The 26720-nt window shown below is 49.1% G+C and overlaps 1 protein-coding gene and 1 long non-coding RNA gene across 5 annotated transcripts in view; one reads left to right on the top strand and one right to left on the bottom strand.

Annotated features, from left to right (window-relative positions):
• Nucleotides 1-552: 552 nt before the first annotated feature.
• Nucleotides 553-26720, bottom strand: part of Pfkm (phosphofructokinase, muscle) — a 37581-nt gene continuing 11413 nt past the window's right edge. For 2 of the 4 annotated variants that reach the window (XM_087558941.1, XM_087558942.1), the window contains exons 4-25: nucleotides 20609-20701; nucleotides 15641-15714; nucleotides 14632-14709; nucleotides 13075-13264; nucleotides 12690-12855; nucleotides 11820-11864; nucleotides 11319-11427; nucleotides 11109-11204; nucleotides 10810-10902; nucleotides 10131-10256; nucleotides 9086-9150; nucleotides 8554-8617; nucleotides 7735-7884; nucleotides 7255-7325; nucleotides 6670-6757; nucleotides 6422-6574; nucleotides 5869-6033; nucleotides 4445-4506; nucleotides 3924-4035; nucleotides 2267-2366; nucleotides 1271-1376; nucleotides 553-1077 (exon numbers count right to left, since the gene is read on the bottom strand). In XM_087558941.1, the coding sequence (XP_087415067.1) occupies nucleotides 933-1077; nucleotides 1271-1376; nucleotides 2267-2366; nucleotides 3924-4035; nucleotides 4445-4506; nucleotides 5869-6033; nucleotides 6422-6574; nucleotides 6670-6757; nucleotides 7255-7325; nucleotides 7735-7884; nucleotides 8554-8617; nucleotides 9086-9150; nucleotides 10131-10256; nucleotides 10810-10902; nucleotides 11109-11204; nucleotides 11319-11427; nucleotides 11820-11864; nucleotides 12690-12855; nucleotides 13075-13264; nucleotides 14632-14709; nucleotides 15641-15714; nucleotides 20609-20701 (2351 nt within the window). In that variant the 3' untranslated portion in view covers nucleotides 553-932. Of the gene's footprint in view, nucleotides 1078-1270; nucleotides 1377-2266; nucleotides 2367-3923; nucleotides 4036-4444; nucleotides 4507-5868; nucleotides 6034-6421; nucleotides 6575-6669; nucleotides 6758-7254; nucleotides 7326-7734; nucleotides 7885-8553; nucleotides 8618-9085; nucleotides 9151-10130; nucleotides 10257-10809; nucleotides 10903-11108; nucleotides 11205-11318; nucleotides 11428-11819; nucleotides 11865-12689; nucleotides 12856-13074; nucleotides 13265-14631; nucleotides 14710-15640; nucleotides 15715-20608; nucleotides 20702-20834; nucleotides 20898-24581; nucleotides 24735-26720 lie in introns of those variants that run through there. The other 2 variants (NM_031715.2, XM_087558943.1) reach the window with 2 other exon arrangements.
• On the top strand, nucleotides 12804-15059 carry LOC134479569 (uncharacterized). The gene is made up of 2 exons (XR_015625998.1): nucleotides 12804-13284; nucleotides 14939-15059. It is a non-coding gene; the product is annotated as an uncharacterized LOC134479569 (long non-coding RNA).

Genomic DNA, 26720 nt, shown 5'->3' with positions numbered 1-26720 from the left:
CCTGAAGCTCAACTGCAGTGGACACTTCAGTAATGAGGACACAGCTTCTGTTGTGGAACAGAAGACAAATTTCAGCTAAGTAAGATTTGACATCGTTCCAAAACATGTATTCCAACCATCACAGGTTTAGCGCCGGTATCTCTAATGTCCACGCTTACAAAATGTACATGTCTGCCCCACAAAGATCTGTCAGAATCTGCTCTCATCCAAGGAAGGGCTGAAAAGGATGCTGATTTGTGGAGACTGTGGAATGGCTAGGCAAAGTCCAACTGGGTAATGGGTACGTGATCAAGAAATAAACCATAACTTCTTGCGTGGAGACAGGCACATCATATTGGCTGTCAATACAATCGAGGGACTAGTGGGAGGTCGTGAGGGTCAGTCCCCTGTGTTGTGGGTATCCCAAGGGATGCTACAAAAACCAAAACCAACAAACACCCCGCAGCGAGCCGAAGTGCACAGGACAGTCACGTGTGCTGCTCTCCGGGACTCTGGGAGGGATGCAGGGCTGACGTCACAGTCCCCTTGGGAAGATAATGACAGCACCCAAAGCACAGTGGCCAGCTGGCTTTTATTAGTGTAGTTACACTTCACTGTGGTACAAGGAAAGGACCTAGGACTCTTTGTTATCACAAAGAAATAAATAAAGCTCACTTTTACTCTTGAGAAGCTGAAATCTAGCAGTAGCACTAGAGACATCCAGCCTGTGTGACAGATGAAGCCAGGGTGCAAGGAAGGACAGCTACCTAGGAGAGGCACTCACCACCCCTCCCCCAACTCCTGGCCACAGCTGATCCTGGTTGCAGGTACAGAGTACAGGGAAACCTAGAAGGGTAGGGGCTGGGCTACAACACTGAGAAGCCATGGGCTGAGGTCTACCAGGGTGTGAGCTGACCATGATCAGATGATTTTCCCCCTCACTCCAAAGTGGTCTAGACAGCAGCTTCTCCAGACCGCTTCCTGGAAATGTGCTCCAGGTGGGCGTGGTCAGAGGTGTCCAGATCAATCTCGTACTTGGCCAGGATTTTGAGGATTGGCCTCAGCTTCAGCCACCACTGTTCTTTGGGGATTCGGTGCCTATAGAGAATGAAGTAATGGTGAGGTGACATTGTTGTACTCCAGTGAAGTCCTGCCAGAGGCTTTTGGGAAGGAGGTAGGCAGAAGCAGCTGGAGTACCCACAGGTGTCACTACTCCAAGCATTAGAGACCATTAACAGGCAGACAGAGAGCAGAAGGGAGAGGGTGATTCTAGAATGTAATAATGACTTACTCAAAATCTGTCTGGTCCTTCAGCTCAGTCACTGGCTGAAAGACCAGGGCCCTCTTACGCATCCCCAGAACACAACCTGAGTCGGGAGTGTTGGCAAAGATCCGTCCTGGAATAAAGGATGGGCCAGTTACTCCCTCAGCTGAGGAGTGGACCTCTGGAGAGGGCTTGCCTCCTGCCCACACATCATTACAGTAGGGGGCTCACCCTCCCACCCCACACACCATTACAGTAGGGGGCTCACCTTCCCACCCCACACACCATTACAGTAGGGGGCTCATCTCCCACCCCACACACCATTACAGTAGGGGGCTCATCTCCCACCCCACACACCATTACAGTAGGGGGCTCACCTTCCCACCCCACACACCATTACAGTAGGAGACTCATCTCCCACCCCACACACCATTACAGTAGGGGGCTCACCCTCCCACCCCACACACCATTACAGTAGGAGACTCATCTCCCACCCCACACACCATTACAGTAGGGGGCTCACCCTCCCACCCCACACACCATTACAGTAGGGGGCTCACCCTCCCACCCCACACACCATTAAGGTAGGGGACTCACCTTCCCACCCCACACACCATTACAGTAGGGGGCTCACCCTCCCACCCCATACACCATTACAGTAGGGGACTCATCCTCCCACCCCACACACCATTACAGTAGGGGACTCACCTTCCCACCCCACACACCATTTCAGTAGGGGACTCATCTCCCACCCCACACACCATTACAGTAGGGGGCTCATCTCCCACCCCACACACCATTACAGTAGGGGGCTCATCCTCCCACCCCACACACCATTACAGTAGGGGGCTCACCCTCCCACCCCACACACCATTACAGTAGGGGGCTCATCTCCCACCCCACACACCATTACAGTAGGGGACTCATCTCCCACCCCACACACCATTACAGTAGGGGGATCACCCTCCCACCCCACACATCATTACGGTAGAGGTAGAGGGCTCATCCTCCCACCCCACATACCATTACGGTAACTCTCTTTGATTTTCCCAGACATCCAATTCATAGCCTTAGCACCCATCTTGGTGGCAAAATTCCTGTCAAAGGGAGTTGGGCTTCCACCCTGAGGGGAAAAAATTCAGAAAAATTAGAAGTCAGGGTCCTAATGAAGCACAGATATCTAGACATACAGAAAGAATGGGTCTTGGATTTACAGGACAGAAGTCAAACCATGGAAGGATGCTCTGAGACACTCAAGGGACCAGAGGTGAGCTGGGCTCAAGTGCAGGGACAGTCAGTTAAAGGACATGGTAATCACACAGCTCTCTTCACGGGTGACAGATCCCATCTCAGTCTGTCTACTTTTTAGTGTGGCAGCTTGGCAGTCACCGTCATCGCTGATACGGGCTGTAACCCAACCTGGCTGTTCCAGGGAGGACCTCAGAATATGTCAGTTTTTCTATGAACTAAGAGAAAGCAAGTGGAGAAGTGGGAGGGAGGTGGGAAAGGACATAAGAATATGTGTGTACGTAGGTACGTAGTATGTACATAAATACATACATACATACATACATACATACATACATACATAGGTACATTCATACATACATATCCATTCATCCAATAACACTACATTCCCACAGGAGCTGCAACTTTCCTCAACCTAAGATAATGGGCATTCTTTGTGGGTAGAGGGACATTGGTGCTTAAGAGGCATGAGCTGGGGCCATCTGGAACCAGCACCACCTAGTAATGATGCCTTCCCCTGAGGCCCAGTTAGTGGAGATGGAAGCCAAAACTAACCAGTCCCTGAGGCTCACAAAAGGTGAAGAACCCTAGGTGGGAAAACTAGGCAGACTCAGCTCTAATTCTCAACTGTTAGTGGTGCTGAAAATGATTTCCTCTGGACCCCATTTTCCTCATCAGAATTGCTGGTTCTCAATTAGAGATCCCACGGGGGACACTGAGTGTCTTCAGAGATATTTTGTTAACACTGATAGGGAGGTCTGACTGACTGAACTATACCATAGGCAGAGGCCAGGAGTCATGTTAAGCTCCTGCAGTGCACAGAGCAGTGACCTAACATCAAAGAACTAACCTGTCCCAGTGGCAATGTCACCAAGGTTGAGGAACTATATCCTAAGCAAAGAGAATGGATCCCAGCTCTAGGGCCGTGTGGTGGTTTGAATAAGAATGGCCCTCATCGGCTCATATATTTGAACGTTCTACCGCCCAAGAGTAGCACTACTAGAAAGGATTAGAACGGCTAAAAGGTGTGGCCTTGTTGGAGGAAGTCTGTCACGGTGGGTGGGATTTGAGGTCTCAGAAAGCCCTCTCAGCCTGTAGACTAGGGTATAGCTCTCAACTACCACTCCAGACTTGCCATGCCTGTCACCATGTGTGCAGCCATGTTCCCTGCCATGACGATAATGGGCTAAGCCTGAAAGTGCCAGCAAACCCCTAATTAAATGCCGTCCTTTCTAAGAGTTGCCTTGGTCACAGTGTCTCTTCACAGCAACAGCACAGTGAGTGACTGGCTTGTCTAAGGTAAGGTTGTTTGGATGTTATGACCCAACCTTGATGCATGCTGACAGTGAGGTAACTGGAGAAAGCCAGTGGGAGCTCTTTGGCTGTTGGGGGCTCCGGGAACCAGTGAAGGTGTGCTTGGGTGTCTTATCACCTGCTGCATGTGGCCAAGCACGTTCTTCCTGCTGTCGAAGATGCCCTTCCCCTCCTCAGAGTACAGGTTGAAAATGAAATCAGTAGTGTAGTTCTCGTTGCACTTCTCATTCCTGCCAGGAAACGGGAAGTCTACGAGTCCATCCCTCCTCCTCCCAGGGAAGCCAGCAGCCCAGGAGTCCATCTCTCCTCCCCTCCTCCATCCCCCCAGGGAAGCCAGCAGCCCAGGAGTCCATCTCTCCTCCCCTCCTCCATCCCCCCCAGGGAAACCGGAAGCCCAGGAGTCCATCTCTCCTCTCCTCCTCCATCCCCCCAGGGAAACCAGAAGCCCAGGAGTCCATCTCTCCTCTCTTCCCTTTGCTTTTCTAAGCTGTTTTAATCTCCTCCCAAGGTTCAGGGGATAGTATGTTTCTCCTCCCCTTTCTTCACCAGATTCCTCAGTCACTGATGGACCCACAGCCTAGGCCACTCTGCCTAGTCTCTCCTAACGGGGAGCACTATACCCGGGCAGCCCCCAGGTACCTCAGCACCAGGCCTCTCTTCACAGTTGTTTTCATCTTCTGCACCAGATGTTCAACATTAACCTGAACGTGAAACAGGAAACGCCCCACCTGCTGGGATTGCTCAGGGTGGATAAACACCTCTTTACATCAAACCTTTCAGGGGGCACGGGTGGCTGCTCCCAAGCTGGGGTTTAAACTGGGTCTATAGCTCTTAAGAAGTTTAGTGCCGGGGTTGGGGATTTAGCTCAGTGGTAGAGCGCTTGCCTAGTAAGCACAAGGCCCTGGGTTCGGTCCCCAGCTCCAAAAAAAAGAACCAAAAAAAAAAAGAAGTTTAGTGCCACTGAGAACCAAACCGACTTCAGCCCCTCCCTCTCCCACCTCTCTGTCAGGGACATCTGGCCTCCCTTTTCCACAGAACACAGCATGTATGTATCTTTATACCTGTGGCATGGTGGGTTGTGTGTAAATGGGTGATTCAGCTGTTGGGGATGTGTACCCTCACTGGAGCTCTGAGGGGAGCAGGTAAAGGACTTCTACTCTGCATGTGGCAAGGATGGCCTGAGCTGGAGTCCCCCAGTTGGCTGCTAAATCTCTACTTTGTGGCTTTCTCCTCCACTGAACTCGAAACTGGAAAAACCATGATCATTTGACCCTCTCTGTGAAAAATGAGACGAGTCCTGCCCAGAGGCGAAGGGATATTTCCCTCAGAACTGGAGTGGCATCAAGAGAAATCTGAGAAGACAGCCTGGATTCCTCAAGCATTTAAACTACCTGCTCTCTGAGAGTCTGAAGTTTTTGGTTTTTTTTTTTTTTTTTTTTTTGGAGCTGGGGACCGAACCCAGGGCCTTGCGCTTGCTAGGCAAGTGCTCTACCAATAAGCTAAATCCCCAACTCGAGAGTCTGAAGTTTTTAAACCTTCTAAACTTTTCTCACCTAGAATGCAGAAACAACAGCTTTGGATGCCAGTTGTGAAGATAAAATGCAGACTCCACCAAAGGGCTTAACAGCTACCCAACAGCATGCTACCCAACAACAGCATGCTACCCAACAACAGCATGCTACCCAACAGCATGCTACCCAACAACAGCATGCTACCCAACAACAGCATGCTACCCAACAACAGCATGCTACCCAACAACAGCATGCTACCCAACAACAGCATGCTACCCAACAACAGCATGCTACCCAACAGCATGCTACCCAACAGCATGCTACCCAACAACAGCATGCTACCCAACAACAGCATGCTACCCAACAGCATGCTACCCAATAAAACGCAGTCCCGAAATAGAAGCCACCCGGGAGGACCCTTCTAGTCTTCATGGTGCTGGGTCTGTCAGCTCCAACCTCCCCTTGGCTCTCATGGCTCTCATTACTGTAGGAGCACTCGGGAGAGAGACTGGAATGGGAGAGAGACACTAGCAGGCTCTGGTGGCCATCTACCTGGAGATCTCGGATGGTGAAGGGCTCCTCAAAAATGTAGGCAGCATCAGCCCCAGCCGCCAGTCCTGCCATGGTGGCCAGATAGCCACAGTAACCACCCATCGTCTCGATGATAAACACTCGCCGCTTGGTGCCTGCTGCAGACTGCTTGATTCGGTCACAGGTCTGTAAGGACAAAAGCCACGGAAAGATAGGGTCGGAAGTCTTCTTTCCCCATTAATTAAAATCCAGGGCTGTATCCTTCTAGGCCAGTGAGGCCCCTGACCTCATAAGGTCCTGCATTCAAAGAGGCCACACTACATTGTAGACTTCTTTCCTGGGAAGAAAGCTGCTCTGTCGTTAATGTTGCTAAGGGTAGGGATATCACCTCAGGATAAAACAGAAGGGCCTCTTGAGAGCAGTGCTGTAGTCCTAGGTAGGAGGAGGGAATTCCTGCACAGATGCCTGGGTGGACAGAGACTTTCTCAAACACAGCTGTTTACTTACAGAGGTTCCCTTTCTAAGATGGGACAACAATCTGGGCTGACTGAAACGGGAGGTGGCAGGCGCTCACCGTGCAGATGGTGTTCAGTGCTGTGTCAGCCCCGATGCTGAAGTCTGACCCTGGGACATTATTGGAAACCGTGGCGGGAATGACCACAAATGGGATGCAGAGCTCATCAAACTGCTTCCTGCCCTCCATCAGCTCCAAGCCCCCTGTGTAAGCCTAGAGAGAGAGCAGCAGGAGCCGACATGAGGGAGGGAAGGAGGGAGGGGAAAAAGGGGGAGGAGGGAGGGAGGAGGAAATGCTGGAACACCCACCTCAAAGCCCCCAATGATAACCAGGCCCTGGATGTTATACTTGGTTATGTTGGCACTGATCTGTTCCAGGTTCTTCTTGGGTAGAGTCCTAGTTGACCAGTGACAGGGGACAGGAAATCAGGGGTGAGATAGCGAGATGGACAGAGAGAAAAATTAAGAACTAGAAAGTGAGCCAGGCAGTGGTGGTGCATGCCTTTGAACCCAGCACTCGGGAGGCAGAGGCAGGTGGGTCTCTGAGTTCGAGACCAGAATGATCACAAGAGAGTTCCAGGACAGCCAGGGCTGTACAGAGGAAGCCTATCCCAAAAGCAAATAAACAACAACAAGAGACCTAGAAAGTGCTCCTTCTAGTGCCTGGGCCCGTGGTCCATTCTCCTCACACTCTGAGGAATTCTAAAGTATACAGTGGACCTTTTAAGCGGTCAGGTCTGCTACATGACATGCAGTTGGGCCTCTCAGTCCTGACTGAAGATGCAATGATTTTGAAGAGTGGCTATCGTAGGCCCTGATACAATGGCTTGGTGTCCACATTCAAAAGCATCTGGACAGGGTAACTGGGGCTCAGTGCTCCCACAAACCATTTACCTTTTAGTACCAAGTTTGGAACCACCTTGACCAGTCCAGCCTCCAACATAGCTCCAGCCAGCTTCCTCAATCTGCAGGGAAAGGCCATACAACTCTGCACCATGACCAGAGCGCCAGGAAGGCCATATGTGACCAAGGCCATCTTGGGCTTTGATGCTTCCGAGTTCCCCTAGTGGGAAGATGACCCAGACACTGGCCTGTCCCCTGCACTGAACGTCTTCCTCCCTTCTGACTCATTTAGGAATGTTGAGCACCTAAGACAGTAGATGCTGTGCTGAGCTCTGGGACAAAGAAGTTAATAAGAAGTGATGTTTGGCAAGGTTCGTTTCAGGGTTCCTATCTTTATTACCCCCAAGTTAACCTTACTTCCTGGAGAGAAGCCAGGGATGTGAGGAGTAGAGACAATGGACTGGCCACTCCTAAGCTGACCTTTCATGGCCACACACTGCGTGCGTACGTCCTTCCTCTGTGTTTCCATACCTGACCTTTGGCCAGACCCTCAAAGCCATCATGCACGACCAGCACTCGGTTGCCTTGGATAAGGCCAATCCTCACAGTAGAGCGAACTGCAGCATTCATTCCAGCAGCTGGGGCCCCCACGTTCATCACAGCCACCGTGTGCAACCCGCCCTGTTCATGGAGAAAAGGAAGAAGATACCCCGGAGGGGAAATCACCAAGAGAGGCAGAACTCTGAGACCCTGGGGACATGTGTGACAATCACTCCCCCAAGGAGCTAGCACAGAGCCTGCAACTTTATCCTACAGAAGCGAAATTCTTTACCACAAATCACTATAGGTGAGGTGTGATCATTATATAACTGACAAGCAGCCCTTGTAGTCCTTGGACCACTTGCATCCCAGTTGACCTGAGCAGCTTACGGACAGCACGTCCTGCTACTGTTCCAGACCTCACTCTGCTGGGGGAAGGGCCCAGGAATCTGCATACTTTATAGGCACCCCAGACAATTCTGATAGGTAGTAACACTGAGAACCACTCTCAAGGGGACAGTGCTGACATGGATCAGGGTGTGATTAGACCCACAGGTTCAAAGCCTTTCTCCTGTTTTTTTCATGCACTTTTGTCAACCCTGGACTGGGGGTGAGTCTTGGGTTCTCTGGCCAGGACAAGGTAAAAGTATGGGGCTCGTATCTGGGGTGGCTGACAGTCATCAGACAGGGTCAGGGCTACAGCACGGATCAAGAGCAGCGACAAAGACGTAGCAAGGCCAAGGTTGTGTGGACCACGGGCAGCACTTCAGAAAGAGAAAGTGAGGACAGGGAAGGGCAAGTTGTCAGTACCTTAGAGACTGGGGGTCTGACATGAGCTAGAAGCTTGTATACCTCCCAGTTGTTCATGAAGCTCCTATAAAAAGTACAAAGAGAACAGGGTGTCTTCAGGCCGCTCCCTATGGCAAACAGCCGTAGGAATCTGGGTCAGGAGTTGGGTCTCAATGAATTTCCACAGGGTACACCTCTAAGGAGCTAGGAAGGCACAGCAGGGACCAGGCAGGGGCTCAGGGGAGGGGATATCCATTCATCAAATGCTCCCTGACATTCCTGTCCATGTCTGTGCTCAGCACAGGCTCCTGGCTTAGCAACACCTAGAACCTAGCTGAGCTCCGAGTCCAGAAATGACAGATAAGAATGATTGGCCCTTTCCTAGGAGCATCCCTGGATGAAATGAGCACCTTACAACTGATTTCCTTGGGGAACAAATCGTTGCAGACAATAATTAAAAAAGGCAGCTCATGTTTTGGGCCTAGAATGATAAATATTTTTGGCTTCATTCTGGCATCTGCTACAGTTGGTCAGTTTCTGGTTATCTTCTCACCGGCCTCTCAGCTTAATGGCTTCATCAAATCTCTTCTCATCCATAGCCTTGGTCACGTCTTTGGTCTAAGGGAGGAATACAGCAACAGTCACAACTCCAAGGCCTGATTCTGTGTGACCAGATCTGCTTTGAAGGGATCCTGCTTATATACAGGGCAACTCTTTGAGTCCCCCGAAACTATCTCAGAAGCATCTTCATTTCCTTTTAACTTTTCCAGACTAACAAACAGCAAAAGGGACTAGATTAGAGTTCTGGGCAGAATGGAGCAGTGTCCACAGGGGGCAGAGCTGCCTGTCCACACTTGGGTCGCTGCCCAGCCTCAGGGAGTGAAGCTTCTCCAGGTGAGAAGGGTCCCTGCCACTGCTGCTCAAAGCCTGGCGTCCATGCAGGGCTTTGGCTTCTGCTCTTTGGGGATGCAGTCTCAGACATGGCTGGAGGATATTGGGATTTTCAGGTCTCAGAGAGAAGTGGGCTCCAAAATGAGGGAAATTGAGGCAGCCTCGACAGTCAGGACTAACACTCGTGTTGAGCATTCAGTCACCGTATTCATATTGTTCAGGAGTGGCTGCCCTGGATTAAAGAGACCAACATTTTGGAGAGACTGTGTCAGAGGCATCACAGCCCCCCTCTAATCTTTATCACACTGGAGCTGAGTGGTGGGTACCTTATGCTGATTTAGAGAAACACATTTCAGGTGGATGTCATATAGACACGAGCTAACCTGCTAGAAGGCGATGATTAGCACTTCCTGAGTCTCACTATTGTTAGGAGGGACACTGAATCTGTGTCCCCTTGCTTAACTACACAAAAAGGGTGTGAGGGTGGCACTTATAAAATATCAGAGAGTGTGTGGCCCTCCATCTTCCCTAGTAACACTTTACGGATGAGAGAACTGAGTGAGTGGAGGTCCCAGCTCTCGGACAGAGAGGGACTGCAGTCCACTGTGTCTTCCCTGTATGTCTCGTACTAACCATCCTGCCTTCTCTACTGGAAACACAGACATTGACCTCATGCCCCCCTGGAGAAGAATGGGGTCAGTACTTACCACCTGGACACACTCCATGAGGGGCAGGCGCACAGCCTGATTACCAGAGAGGCTCACCACACAGGCTGGGGTGTCTGGGGTCCCCTCCAAAAGTGCCATCACTGCTTCCACACCCATCCTGCTGCCCTGCCGGAGTCCACGGAACAAAGAGTCTGCTTAGCTAAGGGCCAGGATGCTCAGGACCCTTCCGAATGCTCGGCTCAGGTCCACATTGAAAGGTTGCACCCAGTACTTGCTGTACCTTACCTTCCCCACCCGGACCTCATCTACAGCTTGGTGGCTTTCTGCCCTCTTGTCATTAGAACCCTAAGGACTGTCCTTGGTTCCAGAGAAGCATGTCCATGTCACATTGTGATCAACAGATTGTGGGGCTTTAACACTACCCTCCTCTGACTGCTGAAGGACTGCCTTTGCTCCAATGAAATGGGCTAATATTGACCAAACTGACTATCCAGGGTTCGAGCCCAGTAGCTTTGCTGATGCTTAGAGCCTGAAGACAGTGATCCGGACTCAGGACTAGGGCTGCTAGTGCCCGCCATCATCTGCGTGTATGGGAATGGATGGAAACCACTGTGGCCTAGAGGCTGGAGGAGGGACAGTATGACTAATGATATAAGCCCTGTAGGACAGCAAGGCTTGGGCTTCTAAGGCGCGGCAACCTCAGAATCCTGTGACTTACCAGGATCCGGTCAAAGGCTGATGGTGTCCCACCCCTCTGTACATGTCCCAGAACAGTGACCCTGGTATCATATCCAAGACGCTTTACCACCAGCTAAAAGAACAAAGAAAGGGAAACAAAGTCAACAGGAGGTCAGCAGCGGCTTACTAAGGTAGACTAGGACAAAAGTGTTTTGTCTGGTGATGGCTCCTGGCGGGAGGAAGGCAGGGGCAGAAGGAGCAAGAGGAGATGCAGGGTCACAACCCAGAAGTCACCAAAGGGGCGGCCAAGGGTGCTGGGGGTTAGGGCTTCACACTAACGTTCTTGATGTCTTCTGAGGTGATTGGCTTCCCGTTTTTGTCGATTGCACCCTCAGCAACAATGATGATGTTGAGACGAGAACCACGGGTTCTTGTCTGGTCAAGAGCAAGAGGGCAAGTGGTTAATGGGGTTAAATGGAGGGGCAGAAAATAGATCACTCATGGAATACCATGAGGGGTCTGTTCAAGGCCAAGGTAAAGTGCCGATACCTCACTGAGACGGCGACAAAGGTGTTCTTCCCAGTCGTCATCTGGCGGACACTCGGGAATGAAAACCCAGTCGGCCCCACACGACAGAGAGGTGACAAGGGCCAGGTATCTAGGATGAGAGCCAGAAGCAGGGACTAGAAACCTACAAGTAGCCTCGTCACACCCAGAATGATCTCCATGGCTGATGGAAGATACACAGCCTTTCATTCTTGAGGCAGAAAGCACTAGACCTGTTGATGAGACGCTGTCCTTGGAGGTCACTACTACCTCACAGGCTTCCCAGCTCGAGACAGCCCATGCTCTCACGTGTACCTGAGCTTGTGCCCATATGCACAGACAAGCAGGTCAAGGAGATGGTGCAGAGACAGGGAAAGAGGGCCATGCCACATGTGGAGCATGACTTCCAGACCTACTCCCAAGGTCCCCCTGGACTGACTCTCTGGGCAGAAGAAGGGGCCATATCTAGGTATGTGAAATTCACCATCAGGATGGGGGTCTTACCCACAGTGGCGGCCCATCACTTCTAACACAAATGTCCTCTGGTGGCTGCAAGAGAAAGATGGGATTCACAGCCTGCATGTCCCTGTGGCCAGGACCATTGCCACACCATCCTCACCAAGACTCCCTGACCTCTGGGAGATGCCTTTATGCTGCTAGCCATTCAGTAGGTTTCCTGAAAGTCTGAGGACATGGGAGGAGCAGTTTAGCTTCATTGGGGGAAAAAGGATGAGCCCCCAAATCAGAGATAAATAGAAAAGAAGGGGATACAGGATTAGGCTAGCCTGGAGTACTGCAGGACTAGGCTAACCTGGAGTACTGCAGAATCACCTGGGCACACTGGCAGCCAGCTGACTTTCTGTTTCCTCACTGACCCTCTGCCCACCTGCTTACTTCTGAGCAATGGTGCTTACAGCACCCACTTCAGACTGTGTGCTCTTCAGATCTGCCTTAGTCTGGACCACAACCACCTACGATAGGGGTTCTCCATGTGTGGGTCTCAACCCCACAGAGGTCACATATCAGATATCCTACACATCAGATATTTACATCACGATTCATAACAGTGGCAAAGTTACAGTTATGAATTAGCAACAAAATAATTTTATGTTTGGGGGTCAGCACATGAGGAACTGTATTAAAGGGCCGTAGTGTCAGAGAAGCACCAATATGAGAGATCACAGGTATTCAGGACCCCAGAGCAATATGCCTAAGAACAGCCTGGAGAGCGGCAGAAGGCATTTAGTGGGCAGAGCATCTTCAGGGCTGCAAGGCTGAGTCTCAGAGTCACAGTGGCTGCAGTCAAGCGCTTGGACTGGCTCTTGTCTATTCTTGCTTCTTCTTTTCTGCTGCCTCCCCGCTAGGTGCTCTTACCTCTGAGCGGTGGTGGTGATGGCGTCCACGATCTCTACAATGCGGTGCAGGGCAGAGTCAGTACCAATGGTCATATCAGTGCCACAGAAGTCATTGTCGATTGAGCCAACCAGGCCCACGATGTTCAGGTAGCTGGACTTTGTAGCCTCCTCGGCTGTGATCTTCCCTGCAAGGGAAGCAAAGCAGAGCCCAGCATGTGAGGAATTCCACATGTACAGAGCAGATTACTAGAGACTGTAAGCCAGGGTAGAAAGGCGGGCAAGGACTGTTCATCTGTGTGTGGTTTACCATGTCTCTCTGATAGGCGGTAAGAGTGTGCGGACAACGCATGCGCACAACGCATGCGCACAGTCACATGACAAGCCGTAAGGATGGAATGTCTCACCATCTTTCTGGAGGTCATTCAATAAGTCACTCCACTCTGAACGAAAAGTGTCAGCCCCAGTGAGGCTGCCATCGCCTCCGATGACACACAGATTGGTGATCCCCCGCTTCACCAGGTTGTGGGCAGCTCGGAGTCGTCCTTCTCGCTCCCGGAAGTCCTTGCATCGGGCACTTCCAATCACCGTGCCTCCCTTTAGGGGAGAAACAGGAGGTGGGTACAGTCACATTTGGGCACAGTCAGATGTCATAGTCATACTTGGGCTCAAAGCACTAAGATGTCCCCATTCCAACTCAGTGACAGAGCAGTGTAATCATGCCACTTCCCTAAGTTCCTAGACATCCCTAGGTCATTGTCCCTCAAAAAGGAAAAGAAAATGGTGCTGTGTCTCATATGCCATCCTGTATTCTGTCACACTTCCTAGGAGCCTCCTGAGATCAACTATCTCATTGAAGATTTAATCATCAAAGTGACTGTTCTCAAAAGAGTTTGCACACACATTCGTCTCTGTCCTAGAATTATCTCCGCCTTTCACGCTGACTGCAGTCTTCCGACTTTCCTCAGTGCCTGGCACTATTACACTACATCCAAACTTCTTTAAGGAATTCAACCCCAGTGTGCTTGGTAGTATGTCTTCCTCTCTAACACACTGAAATTCCACCTAAGATTACCCAGACACTGCCGCTTTGTCCCCTTAGTTCCCAGGCATGTAGGGAGTTAGTGGCAGGAGCCACGATACTCAGGCATTTGCAGGAGAAAAAATGCTCTGTGTGTAGGAAGTCTTGAGTTCCCAGGAGCTGACAGATACTTGGAGAGGTAAGTAGGGTTAAGATCTTTCATAAACAACAGGGGCTCATAGGCATTCATGACTCTAGGGTATTAGAGAGAAAGCTTGTTGATTCTCAGGTCACTGTGTGTCGGGCAGTGCTCCCTTTATAAAAATGTCACTAGACCACTACCTATTAAGTGGCTTCCCATGGAATGTTTAGTGGATTTATATAAAGAATGGGATACAAATGTAATTTGTAAGTTTTTCACTAGACCACTCAATGGTTATAGTTCTTAGCTAGCAGAGTGATTGTGTCTCTGAAGGCCACTTGATCAACATGGACTAGTCACAGAGGGCTGTGGATACCAAAACCAACTTCCCTGGGATTCTTTGAGAGTCTGCAAGACTGTCTCCATCCCTTCTCCCTTAAATAGTCTGTTTTCAGGCTGTCCCATCTCTATCACATGAGGACTGAGTTTAAGTCTGCTTCTGGCTTCAGTCCTCTAAGGTTATTTTCAGGGCCAGACTTCCCCCGTGACCCCAGAGTAGGACTTGCTTATGATGAGCCAGCTTGCTGTGACCTTTCAATAAAGGGCGAGCCACCTTCCCACCCCTTCACCACTGCAGGGAGCCAGGGTGATGTTTTCAGACGCAAAAAGTAAAGGGCAAATATAAGCCCTTCTTCTGTCACTGACACTCTTCACCAAACCACGTGGCCAGGGACCTAGGATACCAGAGCGGGATGAGGCAAGAACAGTGCAAACATAGAACACGAGTTCTCTGGAACATACCAGCTGGAGCATCATGGACACGCTCTCCCAGGTGGCCTCCCTGATGTGCTCTCCACCATCCACCAGGCCTTGGTAACCCTAGGGAGAGCGGTGTAGTCATTAAGTCTCCATTAAGTTCCTCTAGATGGCATGACTAAGGCAGCTTCCCTAGAAAGGGGTTCAAAACCCACCCCCCTCCCCAAGAGTGACCCCTGATGCTCCAAGAACGGTATAGTGAGTAAAGCAGTCCCAGGAAGGACATGTCAACGTTTTTGATGTTCCAGTTTCTCTCATTCTTTTCCTTTCTTTTTTTCTTCTTTTGAGACAGGGCCTCACTGTGTATCCTGGCTGGCCTGGAGATGTAGAGTCTGTAGACCACGCTGGCCTCCCAATCAGAGATCTACCTGCATCTGCCTCCAGAGTACTTGGATTAAAGTCATTGGCTACCATGCCTGGCTCTCTCTCATTCTTGAAATATCAAAATACCCTTCTGTCCTAATCCCCCCTTTTTCTCATCTCTGAGATGTTCCCAGGAGACTGAGAAGACACTTAGTTTTGATAATCTAAGAGAAAAGGATAGGAGTACTGGCAGAAGGAAGAAAAGAAATAGGACATAAGATAAAACTACCAAACTTGACAGACGGGCAAACAGACTGCACAGGGAAGAAAGTGTGGGCAAAGCATGAGGAGAACTGAGGAAAGGGAGCCAAGGAGGAGCTGGGACCTCAGAAAGCTGGGAAGCTTCAGGGACACTGAAACTCTGCCTGCTGGGGCTCAGCCCTGAGTTACACTACGCTCGCTGGCAAGACCTCCCATTTCAGCTCTTTCCGTGTGCGTTTCCTCTTCTCAACAGTTAGTGAGAGGACCGAGTTTGCAGAAATCTGGGTCCCAGCATTCCTGCTGGAGTCAGAGTGGGAAGGAGTGACTCAGTAAGACTGAGAGCAAAGGAAAAGAAACCACAGCAACGAAGCGAGGGGGTAGAGAAGAAGGTGGGAGAGGAGAGAGGTGGAGAGCCAAGTAGGGAACCAACCTCATGGACAAAGAAGACGCGGGCGCCCGTGAAGATGCCAACTCGTACCACAGCCCTGACCGCAGCATTCATACCTGTGAGAGGGAGAAGAAAGGCAGGAAGTAGCCACTATCAAGATGGGCAGCCCTGGGATCCAGAGCTCATGGTGGATTAAAGCCTGAAGTCAGTCGTTGGCTTGGGTTTGCTCTGAATCTAAAACCCTCTTCATGCTCAAGTCTTCTGCTCTTCCCAGTTTCAGTCAAGGGTCAAGGTCATGAGACCAATAACCTTACCAAGTTCGACTCTGAATCCAAGGTCCCACATGCCCACCTCGGCAGTCTAGACTGCTGTTTACACCCATTAACCTCAGGGGCTTTCCTGGGCTTCCCTTGCCTTCTGCATCCAAATAGAGACTTGAGTAGAGCTTTACCATGCTGTTTGTGGGGAAACATGATTTTTCTAGCACTAAGTGATCCAACAGAATACAGTTTGTTTTTAAGTATGTTTGTTACTAGATGGTGGATTCTTTGAGGACACACACACACACAAAGCTATTGTTTGAGTCATCTACATCCCTATGTGTGCTACACAGTTGTGATTCTCTAGCTCTTTCAGTGCCTGGAAATGTTGTACGGTGTGCAGATAGAATCAGAGAGGCATGTACTCTCCCCACTGGCCACCTCATAACATCATCAGAGTTCAGGCATCTCAGAGACAAAATAAACCAACTTCTATAAGTGCCATTGATGCCCTCTTTCAGATATTTTTGTTTCAACCTAAAGTGTATCATGTGATTGTTAAATTCTGTGTGGTAAAAGGTCACCAGTGAGCTCGAGGGAAGCCGTACACTTGGGAATTGTGCAGCACAACTGAAACCAATACAGACCAATGGACAACCCAGAACTACTAACAGGCCTCCCTTTCTTCCTCTTCCTCTCCTCCGCTCTCCCCTCTCGAAGGCAAGTGTGCTATCTGTTATGTAGTCATTGGCTCTGAATCAGATTGCAGGCTGCTGAGCAAAGATGAGCAGAACACCCACCATGTCCTTCTTGGTGCTGAGCGCTGAGAATGCAACAGTGAGCGGTATCGTCAGGAACTACGTGTCAAGACATAACATATTCCAGTGTGGTAAAAGGGCCCCTAAGGGAGAGGTATGCAAAGGCCTAGCATGAACAGGAGTGATCCAAAACTGCAGCATTTGTCCTGAGACCTCAAACACGATTTCCTGTTCTTTTTGTCAGGTAGACATTTGAGGGAGATTGTTCTGGACAGGAAATACTGCAGAAAGTGGAGCACCAAGAGATAACTTCAGGGAACTTAGTATTATAAAGAGTAACAGTCACTTCCCTGTTAGGATTATAAAGAAAGTGATGAGAGAGAATGCTGTAGGTGGGAAGGCGCCCGGACGGATATGAAGAAGTCTGACTTCTATTCTGTAGGTCTGGGTATAACTGCAGACCCATGATGTATGCCCAGTTTCAGCAAATCCACAAACCCCATAAAACTCTATGAAAAGTACATGATCATTACAGCTCCTCTGGGAGAAGATCCTTAGCGTTCATGATTCTTGAAGGGGTTTGTGACTCCTCTCATGCACAAAAAAATAGTCATAGATAATCAAGACTCGCAGTCCAACTATCGTAGTGAGACACCGAGTCTTGTTCCAGTGCACTGCACAGCCGATGGGATGCTCTATGGAATATGCAGCTCTGGATCATACACTGGTGATCTTAGGAAAGAAAGAAGTATGGTCTGGAATGTACAGGCTGGAGCATTTCCTTCTGACCTCCAAGCTGAGTAAAGGGGGGAGGGGAACAACTATGAGCTAGACATGAGTGGAAAGGTTGGCCTGGAAAGCAGCAAGTGTTGGTAGGCAGGAACCCTGCGATAAGCGAAATAATCAGTTCTCATTTCTTCCTCCTGCTTCCCGACCGCAACCCTGCCATGCCCGGAGGCTACCTAGCCAGCCTCTTAATGAACAGAGCTTTCTAATGGTTTCAGCATCCCCTTCATTCTCCAGTACTCTAACCCTAGATGCCTAAAAGCACCAGGCAGGGAAGGATAGTTTAAACCTGGAGTCCCCAGAAGTCTTTGGTCCCTCCTACCCAACCTCACTACTTAGCCCAGCCTGGCCCTAAGCCAGTCCTGGCCAGCCTTTTCTTGGCTGTTCCATGTTTCCCTAAATAACCCTCTATGAGCAGCTGCATGACTTATTAGAAGCAAGGTGAAGGATTAGGTTACAGGGAGCATGCAAGAGATATTCTGGGGTCAACCAGAAGGGGCTCTGAAGACAGCTCTAAGCTCCCAGTGTGAAGCAGCCAATGGCAGCTTCCCTCTGGGGAAGCCTTAGGAAGAGCAGGGTTGTGGGTATCTTCACAAGACTAAGCAGAAGGCAGAAGCTACTAAAAACCTGCTCTATTGAGGATGACCTTGCATTTCTGAGTCTCTTGCCTCCACCCCCCAACTGGGGTCCCAGGTGCATATGCCACCCCAGACATGTTTCAGGCCCTGCACCCACTGAGCCATATCTCCAACAGAATCACATGGTGTTTGGAAGTCAGTGCTGAAGAGTTCCCCCCTAGGCTTTGGAAATGTTAAGAATTATGGCGAATGGTTGTTCTATGTGACTCATACTTTCTAATGGATGAGAGCTAAATATTGTAACCCCTAGGATACTATCCAGAGGCGAAGGAACCCTGGCCCCGCTCCTTTAAAAATAGGATATGCACACAGTTGGAGCTGTGGACTGGAGACAGGGCCGAGCAGGTGGCTGAGGTCTTCTCCAGGCAGGAAATGCCAATGTCAGGAGGCTCAGTGAGCTATGGATTAGTGGGGCTGGGTCCTTTCTACATTAGAAAAGGAGTGTTTATTCCATGTAGCCCAACATTCCAGGATTCTTGACTTTTTAGCTCAAGACAACCAATTCCATATTTCTACTTCAACACAGTGGTTTTGCAGAGCTCAAGAACTGGGAGCTGTGCTCCTGTGAGTATGGGGTTCAGTCTTGCTCTACTGTGATGCCTGCGGCCCCTGGGAGGCCCAGCACTGCCTCTGGGAAAGCCATCTCTGTCCTGGGGCTTCTCCCTGCAGCACTGCAGACTTCTGCTCTGGTCCCTTGTCTCCTCAGAACTTCATTTTCTATCTTTCTGGATCCCCACTGACACACAACTGTCATAAAATATGGGCTCACAGGTGACAGACACTTATGGTAAGAAAGTCCCAGAGGCCTTGGCTCTCTCCCTGTCGCCTCTCCCCTCACTGCTCCTCTTTTCTCTCTTCCCCTTCTTCTCTCCAGAGGAGGTGTCTTTCATTCTTCTCATATGGCCGCATATGCTTCTTTTCTGACTCTTTTTTCCTAACCTGACCATCTACGTGCACAGGAAACGGGGTCACCACTAGGAAGTGTCTGCTGAGGATCACAGTACTGGCATGGAAGTCTTCTTCAGCCTAAAGCAGCAGGAGAGTTTGGGTTCGCAGCACCTCTAGCTCTGTACTCCTACCCTGTCACTCAGGCCGCTGTGCCAGGTCACCTGTCAGTTTCTTCCCTCTTGATTGTGATTGTAGAACTGTTAGATACGTTATAATTACAATCAATAAATATGTTAATAGTTTAAGATCTGGTTTTTAGATATGCTAATAGGCAGAGGATTTGAGGGAATAACTTGTCAAGAGCTCAGATTCCGGGACCAGGTAAAGTAGCCATCTTAGCACGCATCTGTAGACCGAGTACTGCAAGTGTAAAGACAGGTGGGTCCCTGGAGCTGGCCGGCCACGGGGTACCAGCCGTGTGGGACACGTTTATGTACTCGGTGAGCTCCAGCTTCAGTGAGAGGAACAGGAGAGAGACTGAGGAAGACATCCAATGTTGACTTCTTTTTTTTTTTCCTTCTTTTTTTTTCTTTTTTCTTTTTTTCCAGAGCTGGGGACCAAACCCAGGGCCTTGCGCTTGCTAGGCAAGCGCTCTACCACTGAGCTAAATCCCCAACCCCCAATGTTGACTTCTATTTACACACACACACACATTCACACACACTCACAACTACCAGAACAAATACTGTCTTTTTTATTGATGTACCCTTAGCACCTGTCATTCTGTTTGATCACAGAGGTGCTCAGTAATTATTCTTATATATTAGCAATCCACTCACTAAGTGTGTACTATGGCCAATCACTCTTGTAAGCACTGTACCTGATTAAAGTGGCTAGGTTTTTTAAAGCATTTTTTCTTGTGAAGTGTTTCTCAATTACTCGCATCAGGACTTATGTTTTGCTGCATAAGCATACCCAATGCACACTGGCTTACTTCTGTTCCTGTGCCTGAGTAAGAACCCTGGTGATACATGGGCTCTCTCTCTGGGGGCGGACGTCAGCTTCTTTGCAGCAGGACAAACTGAGCGCTTAGTGCAAGGGAAGCCTCGGGTCAGAAGCACCAGATGAAGTTTGGCATCTCTTTTCCTATCATTGTCCCCATGCCCTGTCAACCCTTTACAACATGCTATCGGCTTGAGCACATAAAGACACACGAAAGTGGGAATTGTTTGTTTCTAAGTAGTACATCCATCCCTCCCACTTAGTCTTCCCCCATATACTGTATGTTTATGGCTTCTTAGACTCTATTCAGAGAAAGGCTCTCTCTGGTTCCTGCCCAAGCAGCCCCTCTGTGACTGGAGTAATTCAATGATGCTGTTCTCATCACCCAAGTGCTTGAATGGACCCACAGACTGCTTTCTCAACAGTCTTATCTCCAATCCTCTCCAGTGCTGTTCAAGGACCAACAGCATTAACTTCCAGAGAAATTTAGATAGGAGTACTAGGAAAGGTTGGGTCAAGAGCAGCAGAGAAAACATCTAAATCTGCTTAGAGGCTCATGTCAAAAACCAGGAAAACTCAGAATTCAGCGTGAACCTACAGGAGAATAGTACTAGCCTACAGACAAGAGAGTCAAGACACTCAGGGTCACAGCAACCATGCTCTGTCCCCTTTACTTACCTTGGGCATCTCCACCAGAGGTCAACACGGCGATGGCCTTGCCGATCCCCAGGGTTTTGGCTTCATGATGCTCTTCATGGGTCATGATCCACTCTAGAATTCAAGACAATGGTCGGTTAAGACGCACCGGATCAAGGTGCCGCTTGCTCAAGAAATGTCTGTCTTAGACTGGCAAGAGCCACCCAGTCAGGCTCTCCCACTAAAGCTGGGCTGTGCAGCCACAGACCTTTGGAAGTCTTCCAGAGGAGAGCCACACCCTCTCAGACAAGCTAATAGGTCAGAGTAACCCAACCAAGACTGCGTAAGTCCCAGCTTATCCTTCCTTGTCCCCTCCCATCCCTACTGGCATGTGTCTTCAAAACAGGCTGAGGACAAGAGGAAAGGGCACTTGACCTCAGAGAAATTCAAAAGCAAGAACCAAATCTGAGTGTGTTTTGGGGATGCTCCCTTTACATCAAGTGGAGAGAGGTGTTGCAGAGGGCATAAATCAAGTGAGGTTTCAGGTACTGACAGAGAACCAACAATGTGGAAGCAAACAGTCAAGCGCAGGTTGGCTCCTGGCTGAGAGGAGAGCTGAGTGAGCACGGTTCAATGACAGGAGCAGAAACTGGGGTGGGAGGTTATAGAGGCCTCTGAGAGCCAGACAAATCCAAATCTTACGAACAGTTAGGGACTCTCTACAGTTCTGCCCATTCAGACACACACATACACACAGACACAGAAAGACAAACACATAAACATACTGGTGTTGTGAGGAGACCTTTATATACTGTTTATAGGATACATACATACACACATACATACACACACACACACATATATATACATATATATATATATACATACATACATACATACATACATACATACATACATACAAGCCTATCCCCTCCCTTCTCCCCTGGCTGCCTCCTTCTACCTGAGTTGTGGCAACAGTGGAGCTGGTCTCCCTTGAACACTAGCACTGTCCCTCTTCGCTTTATTAGAAATGTGAAATACGCCTTCCTGAGAAAGCTGCAGCCTCTGGGGCTTTCGCAGAGGGAGGGCTCATTCAGAGGAACCGCACTTTAAGGAAGTTGGTGCTTCTGTCCAGTGCCTGGGAAAACCAGGGAAGCTACTTATAGGGACTAAGTCACATAAACAGACAAATCCACAGATGCCATAAAATATATGTGGTGAGACAAACATGCTACAAAATCAGCACTGAGAGGTCAAGTCCGAACTTCCTGATTAGGCATTCAAAGCTCCTACGACTGAGTTCCTGCTGACTGCTTCAACCTTCTCACTACCCATAGAGCCTCTGATCCCCTACGATCTGACCACTACTTTCCTCAGCCCCAGTTTGGTCTACACATACTGCATCCTTTGCCTAGGCTAACCCGTTCCTCTCTATCCATCCAACCATACATACATTCATACATACATATATGCATTCATACATACATGGATTCATGCACGCATACATGCATTCATAGTACAAACATGCATTCATACATGCATTCATACACACATAATGCATTCATAGCACATACATGCATTCATACACACATGCATTCCTACATACATGCATGCGTGCATACATACACACATACATACATGCTTCACTCCATTTTAAGCCACACCTCCTCATCCTTATTAACCTACTAAATCTTTACTAGCTATCAAAGGGCCAGGAAGTCTTCTTTTTAATCTCCTGCAGATCACATAGTGTTTGGAAGGAGTTGTTCATTTAGCATTTATATACAACATTAGTAACATTTTAATCGATTTTTATACACTAATAGGAGGGTTAGCCTGGATCAAGGGTCAGATTTAGCCTTTCTCACAAATTTTCATAGTAGCAAACTATGTAGGGTCCTTAAATTTTAAATGGTTGCAAAAATATTTTATGACATGAAAAATTATTGAAATCCAAATTCCTGTATAGCCGGGCACAGTGGTACCTGCCTGTAGTCCCAGCTGCCCCAGAGCCTGAAGATAACTGATAGGACTCAAGAGTTTGAGCCCAACGTGGCAACACATCACAACCCCATCTCAGAGGCACAAAAAAGAAAAAGGAAAGGCAGAGTCCGAGCTTCCATTCATCCCTACTCTGTGCTCTCACACTGGGGCAGAGACAGTGACAGAGATCTGCCACTTTGCAAACCTGAAGTACTGTGTCCTTTTACTAAAGTTTCCCGACCACTGGACTGCACTGCTGTTAAGTGCACTTCCTCTGAGTGGGCTGAAAATTCCTCCAGGGCTGTTAATTTTTAAATATACTTCTCTCCAGTGCTGGAGCCATCTGTCTTCCAGGAGACCTGGGTTCCATTCCCAGCACCCACATGGCAGCTCACAACTGTCTTGTTACTCATCCCCACTGGACACCCTCTTCTAGTATCCACAAGCATGAGGTAGACATGTGGTGCACAAACATACATTCAGACAATAAGACTAAATAGAAAAAAAGAGAGAGAGAAAGGAAACGGAAAACAAGCGCAGTTCCAGGTCCTACCCGTTGACGTCTGTGCACCTAGAGCAACTCAGTAACACCGCTGAAAGGCATCAGTGAACCGATGCACCACACATGCGTGAGGAGCGGGGTGGATACAGCTCCGTGTTCTACCCTAAAATCACACTCGGGTCGGGATGTAGAGCAGCTGTACAGCATTTATAAGACCCTCGGTTGGGGACATCACAGGTTAGGAAGGAAGGAGGGAGATGGAGTGGGTTTGGATGGCCATAACAGATTAATGGGTGATGGGAATGTGGTACACATATGTAATGGAATTTTACTCAGCTGTAAAGAAAAAAAACCTTAAATTATTACTTTCTTAGAAAAAAAATGGATGGATCTGCAAAGTGCAGTATTAAGTGACCCAAACTCAGAAAGACAAAAAGATTACATTTTCTCTGTCTCTCATATGAAGGTAAAGTATTCCTGTATATCCACGAACGGGACTAAGTGTGGTTAAAACCTTAAAAAATTAGAGAGGAGACAAGAGAGTACTAGAATAGGTGCTGAAGGATGGGGGGGAGGGGCATGAAAGGAGAAAAAAGACCAAGGGGGACAAGAGTGGTGGGGGAGATAAGGGGAAAGGAGAACATTTTAAAATGTCACAAAGATATCTAAGAGCTTGTGTGCTAAGTTTAAATAAAACACAAAATGAAACACTCAGGCACATGTAGGACTTAGAAAGTGACAACTGGGACAGTAACATGAGCATACATAAACCTGGAATGCTAACGTCTCAGTTTCTGCTGGTCTTGAGAAAGGCTACATGATTGGAGAAAACCGGAACCCAAAAATTTGGAAAAGAACAACAGACATCTAACTGTCCTGCTCTTTTTCCCTGAGGTTTTTTTCTTTTATTCCTGGAGGTTGGCACCAGATTGGGAGGCTCATCACCTGTAGAAGCCCCTACGCGTCTCCAGTCTCCATGTCGTCGTTTCAGTGGGAGACAGAGTTCACCCTACCAAGGTTAGCAGCTCACATTTCTCCTGAGTCTGTACGTCAAGAGGCACAGGACACAAAATGCATGCAATTCGTACACCCGCATACTTCATGGACTCAAAGTGACACGCATGTGACAGTCACTGGTGCTAAATATATACAAAATCGTGTGTGTGTGTGTGTGTGTGTGTGTGTGTGTTAGCTTGCAGGAAACAGGAACACAGCCTGGAAGCATCATAGGTGCACCAATTTGAACTGGATATGTGCCAGGGGAGGGGTCAGGCAACCAAGCGCAACGCAGCGGAGCACCCCTGGCCATGCATCTGGGACCGGGCGAGCAAGTGCTGGGAGGTTAACCGAGGGGCTCCGCTTCTTCACCAGTGCCCAGCACCCATCCCCCTCTCGCCTGCGATTTCGGATGCCTTGTCACGTCTGGCCCTCAGTTCCTTTCTGTCCTCCCCACCGCCTGCTCCCGGCACGTTCGCTCCCACCTCACTCTTGGCTTCGCCCCTCACTCTCCACCCAAGGCCTCCCTCTTGCCTTGTAGTTTTAGCTCTCCTCCGCCGCTGCTTTCCTGCAGATTGTCCTTGGGGAAAGGGGGAGGGGAGTTTGGCGAACACGGGGAGGAGCCAGGTGGAGGCAGCCGCGGGAGGAGGGGAGGCTTCCAAACCTCTACAGGCCGAAGATGGCAAGGAGGCTCCGCCTCCCTCTGCTTGCCTCTCTCCTCCTCTTCCTCCACCCCTTAAGAACTCTGCTGCTTTGTGGTCGTGGCTTGCTTCCTGGGGACCACATTTTTGTCTTGGGTGCTATCAGCTCGTGTACGTGGTGAGGGTCTAAATTTATGTAGTTGCTAATCTTGTTTCTAAGTAGACCAACTTTTTCTCTCCTGGCCTGTCTGATATTCCTTGAATTCAAACATCTCCTGCCACTATTAATTGGCAATTGACCACTTCAATCGCTCTTTCAAGGAGCGTTTTAACTGGAGTCTGTATTCAGGCTCTGTCTTAAGACAGATCCCTGCCTTTAAGAAACACCCAGCACTGGTATCTCTTACAATAACCTCGAGGGTCCTTCCACATTTGCATCCTTTCTCAGAGAGGAAAGGGCGAATCCAGCTTGTGTGCTACCAAGGACCAAAGAGGGAAGGGCCCCGTCTCAGGTCCGCAGCAGCAGGTTGCAGGGGGTTGAAGTGCGCAGGCATCTCCGTGAGACTTTAGCAGCACGTGCTCTAGGACCAGTGGGTGGGTGCTCCCTGAGCACCACCGGCTTCCCCTGGTCATGTCTTCGCTTAAGTGTGGCCAGTTAACCCTGCTGATTCTCAGGACCTTCGGATTACTTTACTGCCCCTTCTTTCTCTTGCTAGCTTTGCCTGCCGTGTACATTCTGGCTGCCAACAATAACAATACATGCAAGTGAACAGGCAATGAAAAATGATACCATCAAGAAAGTTAAAAAAAAAGACAAGCTATAAAACGGAAGGCGGTATTTGCAAATTATGTATCTAATAAAGGAAGGACTGGTACGTAGAAGAAATACCCCTCAGACCTGCCTGGTAACCCATGCCGTTTCTGCCTTCCCTATTGTAGAAGGTGGTGATTAACACAGCGACCACAACTGGACAATGAAGAGATCACATCTCCACCTGGGAGGCCCAGGATCATTTCCAACAAAGGGTCAGAAAGAACATGAGGGCCAGAGGCAGTGGGTGGTTACAAGGAAAATTATCTTGTGGGCACATCGGGGCAGCTGCAGATACAAATCCACAGCAATTTTGACAGCATTTACAAAACCTGTGCAAGCCAAGACCAGACCAAATGCCAGCATGGAGAGGGGGCTGGGCAACCTTGGCTGTGGGAGAGGGAGAGACAGTTTTCTGAGGGTGTGGCCCCTGATAAGTCCACTCCAGTGTAAGACCACATCCGAGATTGTTTGGGCAGCACGGATTGGTCTTGAAGGACTAAAAGAAGAAAACACAAAAACCGGTGGGTAGCAAAGGAGGAGAGATTAGGGAAAGCAAGAGGAAGGCGATGAGTTTGATCACATACAGCACATACATGCTGGAGGAGACTCAAACCTCTCGAAGAATTAATTTTAAAAATAATAAGCTTTGTACATGAATAAAACCCTCTCACAGCTCAGTAATAAGAAAAGACAATAACTCAGTTTTGAAATGGGCAAAAGATCTGGGCAGACATTCCATCAAAGGAAGCATGCAGGTGGCGAACGGGCATGTGAAAACCCACCACCAGGTGCTGAGAGACTCTTACCCGCCTTCAATGGCTCAAGGAGGAAGAGATGATAATATTAAATACCCGTGAGACTGCAGGGCCACCCTGAACATCAGTGAACATTCATTGTTGGCAGAATGTATGTAGTTAAAGGCAACTTAGCAGTTTCCTGCCAAGGTAGACATGGACTTGCCACAGACATGACAACCTTGTAACTCTTTTTACTTAAATGAGTTACATTATGCCCTCACACATAGGTACAGCAGCCTTCTTCACTCTCGCCACAAAATAGAAGCAACCAAGACCTCTCTCGAGGTAAATAGGTAAAGAAAGCATTGTATGTTGATATGACAGAGCACTGTTCGACAGTAACGAAAATTAACTACCAAGCGTGAACAGACATGGTGGAAACCTAAGAGTGCCTTTCTCAGAAAATTGGGCAGTCTGAAAA

The sequence above is a fragment of the Rattus norvegicus genome, chromosome 7 (assembly GCF_021556685.1).
Source record: "Rattus norvegicus strain SHRSP/BbbUtx chromosome 7, alternate assembly SHRSP_T2T, whole genome shotgun sequence".
Lineage (NCBI taxonomy): Eukaryota > Metazoa > Chordata > Mammalia > Rodentia > Muridae > Rattus > Rattus norvegicus.
Note: the sequence above shows the minus strand (reverse complement) of the source record. Positions and strands in the feature narration are given on the sequence as shown.